This window comes from Melanostigma gelatinosum (assembly GCF_949748355.1).
Source record: "Melanostigma gelatinosum genome assembly, chromosome: 14".
Classification (NCBI taxonomy): Eukaryota; Metazoa; Chordata; class Actinopteri; order Perciformes; family Zoarcidae; genus Melanostigma; species Melanostigma gelatinosum.
In genome coordinates this window covers 908286-915028 of record NC_136647.1, presented here as the reverse complement: position 1 = coordinate 915028, position 6743 = coordinate 908286, and the positions used below count along the sequence as shown (strand labels likewise).

General features: G+C 40.2%; 1 protein-coding gene across 1 annotated transcript in view; it reads right to left on the bottom strand.

The window, feature by feature from the left end:
* Positions 1–269: 269 nt before the first annotated feature.
* cdx1b (caudal type homeobox 1 b) overlaps positions 270–6743 on the bottom strand; it is a gene marked incomplete at both ends in the record, with an annotated part of 12411 nt that continues 5937 nt past the window's right edge. The window contains 2 exons of the mRNA XM_079282888.1: positions 270–527; positions 2630–2778. Of these exons, the coding sequence (XP_079139014.1) occupies positions 270–527; positions 2630–2778 (407 nt within the window). The remainder of the gene's footprint in view (positions 528–2629; positions 2779–6743) is intronic.

The window sequence follows — 6743 nt, the reverse complement described above, 5'->3', positions numbered from 1 at the left end:
GGGTGGCTCAAAAATCTGATACTTTTCTCTCTTTTCCCCCAAACTTGTTGCTCTGTAAGAGTTTTGCAGCAAGCAAACATCTAATCACACTTAGGGATCATCTGCAACAGTCTGATGGGAGAAAGAAGTCCTGTTGCGGGTCGCATCTCAAATTTTACGGCCAGAAAATGTGGAAGGATGTGATGTAGAAAGTTTCTCAGTTCCTTTGGGTGTGGGGGGGTAACTTTTAAGTCCAGATCCTCGAGATCCACGTCCAAATAAAACGTATCTCAGTACTCCTCCTTGATGTTCAAAGGCAGGGAGGAAGGAGACACCATCCCGTTGCTGCCGCTGCTGCTCGTCACCATTGCGACGCTGCTCCCGTCGTTTCCGTGGAGGAGGACGCCGCCGCCGGCTCCAACTCCTCCTCCTCCGCCGCCGCCGTTGCTGCCGGTGGGAGGCGTGGTCGTGGAGGAGGCCGGCTGCTGGAGCTTCTTCTTGTTGATCTTGCGCTCCTTGGCTCGGCGGTTCTGGAACCAGATCTTCACCTGGAGCAAAAACGAACAAAAAAAAAGCTGCTTTTATTTATACGAAGTAATGTGAATACCGACGTCACGCTTTTACCGTCACCAGATGATGAAGGAAAACATGTAAAAGTGGTGGACTGACCAACAGACCGACTGCTAGCGTGGCTAAAAAACGTCCTGCTGCCTCAAATACTCACCAAATGTGGATTAATCCTGAAATGATGATTAATGATGAAACGTTGTTTTTAAAAATGACGTTAGTAGGAACCAACTGGCCACAGACAGGAAAAGTGAGACAGTATTTAGAGACGGACCAACATGTTGGTTTGGGAATTTTTTCGATATTTGTTGACGATATCTATGAAAATATGGAATATTACAAAAGAGAGAATTCCTATTTTTCAAACTGTTATTTGTCAAAACCTTTGGTGAAAATGCGACGCTTTTTTTCCAGAACGAGATCTTTTTGTTAATGGTTGTAGAGAAGTCTATAGAAAAATGACTCTACTTCTCTCTTGATTTATTCCCTCAGTAAACATTGTAAACATGAGTTTATGTCTCAATCTCTAGTTTCAAGTCTTCTTCAATACAGCATGATGTTCATTTAGTACATTATGGTCCATTTAGAGTCACACAGACCATAAAGCAGGGGATGCTTTAGGGCGGGGCTACTGTGATTGACAGGTCGACACCAGAGACGTATACGGCGTCTCTACGTCTCTCCTCATCAGTCCAGATATGGCCACTTCCTGTTCACTGGTTGCAAAAAAACAAGATGGCGACGACTGTAATCCAAGATCACGTCGGCAAAATTGTCGAACTCAAGGCTTCAAAACTTCAAAATTCAAACCAATGAGTGACGTCATGACGACTACGTCCACTTCTTATTGACAGTCTATGGCATCAACCAATCGCGTTGAGAGGAACGGGTTGTCCAGCTGTGCCTATATTTATATGTATAATATACCGCCCTAAAGCGGTTCGGTACGCATGACGAACCGAATATGTTTGAATAAAAAAATATATATATATATATATTTTTAACTTTATTTAAGCAGGTAGTCCCATTGAGATTAAAAATCTCTTTTGCAAGATGTAAGTAACAATACTACATAACAATAAGGAGCAGTTTTTGTTTTTTATGCTTATGTGTTGCTAGGAAGACACCCCAGAAGATGAGTCACTCAGGTATAGTTCCATCATTGTTCAAAGTCAAAGAATAACTTCATGATGTTAGTTGTGATGAATAAATACATTTTAAAATCAAGTACATTTCTCTGGCATTTATAGTTTTCTACTGTACCGAAACGTACCGAACCGTGGCTCCACTGCATCGTACCCAACCGTGCGTTTTGTGAAGCGTTACACTCCTAATATAATACATATATTTCATATTTATAAAGCAACAAAACCAAGGCTCCGAAGTCCAAACCTTAACAGCAAACTTTATTACTCCTTTCAACCTTGACAATGGCAGCGCAAATTAGACAAATTGGCCAAACTTCCTGGTCCGTTACGTGATGCCGTGAGGCCCAAGAATATTTATTTCCCATTGACATACATCAGGGACTAGACTTTCTTTTCTTTTTGGTGAATCAACTTCCCAGTATAAATACTCTTAAATGATAAGGTCCTAAATGTTGTGAAATGCATTAATTAGTTATTTTCGTTCCTCCGTTCATGTGAATTAGAACGCGGCTGAACCGAGGGGCTCGGGGGCGGGGCTAAAGGAGACGCCAGTGAGTGTGCTCTATAGAACCAGTGATGAGGGAGATCTGGGTCATTTCATCTGAATTTATACTAGAACCTTTTCTTGCATCAGGTGCCATTGAGCAACTTTCATAGGAATGAATATTATACCCATTTCTCTTTATACATCCACTCTACCTTTCAAAATAAAAGCCCTAGACGTATCATATTCAATGGGGAGCATTTGGCATGTCCCCGGTCTGTAAAGGCCTTAATGGTTTAATTGTGTGATATCACTGTCAAAGGTTAAATTCAATAACAATCACATCAAGTTTCACATCAATACGTTGAACCTAAAACCTGTTAAGACTGCAGTGCAATCGTCTCAGCAGTCCTGATCAACAACAAGATTATCTGTTAGCGTGTTGCTGTACCTGTCTCTCCGACAGGCCGAGCGTAGTGGCGAGCTCCGCCTTCCTCCTGATGGTGATGTATTTGCTGTAGTGAAACTCTTTCTCCAGCTCCAAACGCTGGTGGTCGGTGTAAACCACCCGGTACTTGTCTTTAGTCCGCGTCTTTCCGTCTGTGAAACACAAACAAAATAAGGGTTACATAAGGGTTACACTGCAGTCAGAATTTGCTTGCAGGTTGCTGCATCTTCACTGTGAATTTAACATGTGACCATCAGTTCAATGCTCATGAGAGCGGTATTAATCTTCTCACCGAAGACACCAAGAAAGCAAAAAAAGCGTATTTCTGAAAATGTCGTACAATTCATTTAAAATGTTGTATGTTGTTTGTTTAATTGGTTTAAAAACTGAAATGTAAACACAACAAATTGAGGACAAACCAATGAGTTTGGCAAAGTGATCTTTGGTAATTAAGAACATTAACCACCAAAAATGGAGAATGCAAACTAAACAAAGTGACTTTCCAGATATGTGTTGTTAATGGGTTGAATACATTAGCTCGTGTCCAGATACAAACATGTAATTGGTGGAGAAGTCTAGCGTGTAACATTGCAGCGGGGCAGGCGGCAACTTCAGGTTCTGACAATTGAATCCAAAGCTTCATGTGTTAAAGCTGCATTCTCTCTGGTGTCCACCAGGGGGCGACTCCTCTGGTTGTATAGAAGTCTATAGAAAATGACTCTACTTCTCTCTTGATTTATTCCCTCAGTAAACATTGTAAACATGAGTTTATGTCTCAATCTCTAGTTTCAAGTCTTCTTCAATACAGCATGATGTTCATTTAGTACATTATGGTCCATTTAGAGTCACACAGACCATAAAGCAGGGGATGCTTTAGGGCGGGGCTACACGCTGATTGACAGGTCTCTAACAGAGACGTATACGGCGTCTCTACGTCTCCTCCTCAGTCCATATATGGTCACTTCCTGTTCACTGGTTGTGAAAAAACAAGATGGCGACGGACAGATCGTCGAACTCGAGGCTTCAAAACATCCACAAAGCAGCGAGTGACGTCATGACGACTACGGCCTCTTCTTATATTCAGTCTATTTTCACTACGAGTCACCAGTTAAACTGAAACAGCTGTTGCTTGAAACAGAATCATCTGAGAATGTGATCGACACAGTTTCATTGATTCTTTACAGTTTTTGGTAAAGGCTAAAAAAAAGACACAAACACAAAATCACACCGACTGTAAGTGAGTGAAAAGCGGAGTATTTTATATGATGTGTTATAAAACCACTCACGGTGTTGGACAGACTGATAGATCTGTGTTCTCACCAGGACTCCTGTATTCAAATACACAACCTGCCTCGGGTGGATTTGCATAAACTGACCCGGTATCTGCTTTTATTCATTTATGGACTCAGTGTTCATGTTTTAACTCTGTCCGAGGTCTATCAAAACTCATGAAACTGAATAGAACATCACTAAAAGTAGTTCAACTCTCGTGGAAAATATATATACAGTATATATGTATGTATATATATATGTATATATATATACATACATATATACATATATACTGTATATATATATACATATGTATACATATGTATATATATATACATATGTATACATATATACATATGTATATACATATGTATATATATATACATATGTATATACATATGTATATATGTATACATATGTATATATATATGTATATATATATACATATGTATATATAACAATATATGAGGCTGAATTTGAAAGCATTTTTAGACATGTAGGATATTTCTGGATGCCTCAGAGGGCTTAATAATTAACTTCATAATCTGAAAGCCTTGACTGAAACAAACAAAGCTCAGGACAACAGGTTATTTTAGGGGAGCTTTGTGCTTCGTGAGGATAATAAATGCACAATCATGATGAATGTCCAGTATGTTTCACTTCATTATCGACTATTGCACAAAATAACCCAGTTTTTTGCCCTCATTCTGAAAAAGATAATATTCCTACGAAGGTGTTTACACGGCTAATGAAGATTAATATTCCATAACTGGATTCGGCTTATAGTAACTTTTAGGACCTAAAATAAGTAAATAAAGTAAATCAGGACTTTCCAAGTGTTCGTTCTCGGAAGTTGATTTATCTAAAAGAAAAGAGAAAACATCTCTTTTCCAATGTAATTCTACGGGGGAAATTATCACATGACGGACCAGGAAGTAACTATAGACTGTAGATAAGAAGTGGACGTTGTCATCGTGACGTCACTCGTTGGTTTGTTGCCTGATGTTTTGAGGCCTCCAGTTTGGCATTTTGGCCGTCGCCATCTTGGTTTTTTAGCAACCAGTGAACAGGAAGTGACCATATATGGACTGAGGAGGAGTGACGTAGAGACGCCGTATACCTGTCAATCAGCGTGTAGCCCCGCCCTAAAGCATCCACTGCTTTATGGTCTGTGTGACTCTAAATGGACAATAATGTACTAAATGAACATCATGCTGTATTGAAGAAGACTTGAAACTAGAGATTGAGACATAAACTCATGTTTACAATGTTTACTGAGGGAATAAATCAAGAGAGAAGTAGAGTCATTTTCTATAGACTTCTATACAACCAGAGGAGTCGCCCCCTGGTGGACACTAGAGAGAATGCAGCTTCAACACATGAAGCACTGGCTTCACTTTAAAGAACCGGAGGTTGCCTCCTGGAAGTAATAAAGGAAGTTGTAATTCCACCACTTGGCCACAATAACAAATGCGTTCAAAATGCGGTGATCTTCCTGAGGGGTTGGTTTAAACAAGAACAGACCCTAAAACCTGCAGAGTTAACATATCACACATCCCTTCAGCTCAGGAATGATCCATTCATGTTGTCATGTAACGAGCTGCTGGACTTTAGTCAGAAAACGATCGTATTCTTCTGTAAGATATCGTAGAAAACGTTGAATGATTGCATTTTTGAAACATATCGAAATGGAAGTCAGAAGATCAGAACCTCTGTGTTCAAAAACATATGAAGCTGATGACTCGACAATATCTGCTCATGCTATCAACAATGAACCTAAATCAGAAGCTATGAACAACCTCTTCTCTTCAGAGAGGATAAAAGAGAGGAAGTAGTGAAGCATAGAACATTAAAGTGAATGAAATCAGCTGTCTTTAACACGCTCTGATTCAACATTAACACTGAACACACAACCGTTTCATTCAGTGATGCTCGTCTGTAAACACACACGTCCTCTAATCAGTCACCGGGGGATTTAAAACTCAAACACTTTAGTTCGGGGGGGGGGGGGGGGGGGGGGGGGGACATCTGTCCGCTGCGTTCACGTTCTGCTTCATTTGTTAGAAAGTAAAAAGGAACCGTTTGATTGTCCGTCGGCCCGATGAAGAGCTGAGAGACGAGCCGCTGATGAAGGAGCGTGAATCACAGAAAGCTCTTCATCCGTCTGAGAGACAAAGACCTCGTACAGGCTAGCAGCTTCCCCCTGCTTCCAGTCGTTATGCTAAGCTAAGCTAAGCTCACCACGTTTCTTATCTTAAGACCTTTTTCAGACGTGACGTCGCTTCATGTTGATTTCTTGAATGGTTTTCTCATTGACGCATTTAATAAACTATTTTGCTGTTGAAGCTTTTATTAACTCCCGTTGTGAAGAGTTTGTGTTGGATTTGAATTCATCCACTCATGCAGTCCGTATGAATGCAACTTGTTTCATAGTTTAATAACTACCCAGTGAGCACTAACCCGGATTTCAACGTTGATTTCTGGTTGAAAAAGCGTTGATATGGGGTCTGAACGTCTAAGACGTATTTTAACCGTCTGTTGAACCGGCTAAATTACGGTTACAATATCAACGTGTCACAAAACACCAATTTGTTTTAAAATATTGATGGTTTGTTCAGTTGTAGGTTGAAAGAGACGCGATGTTGGTTACTTTCAACGTATTTCTCCAAAATCATATTCCGCTGTCCGTTCATATGTGGTCTACACAAAGACGTTATTTCAACGCATTCAATGTCTCATATAAAACGTCGTAAATATGGAACTATAGACTGTGTGCTGTCCACAAGAAGCTCCCAGGACATCATAATGAGAGCAGAGCACATTATGTCTGCATATGTTCACTAAA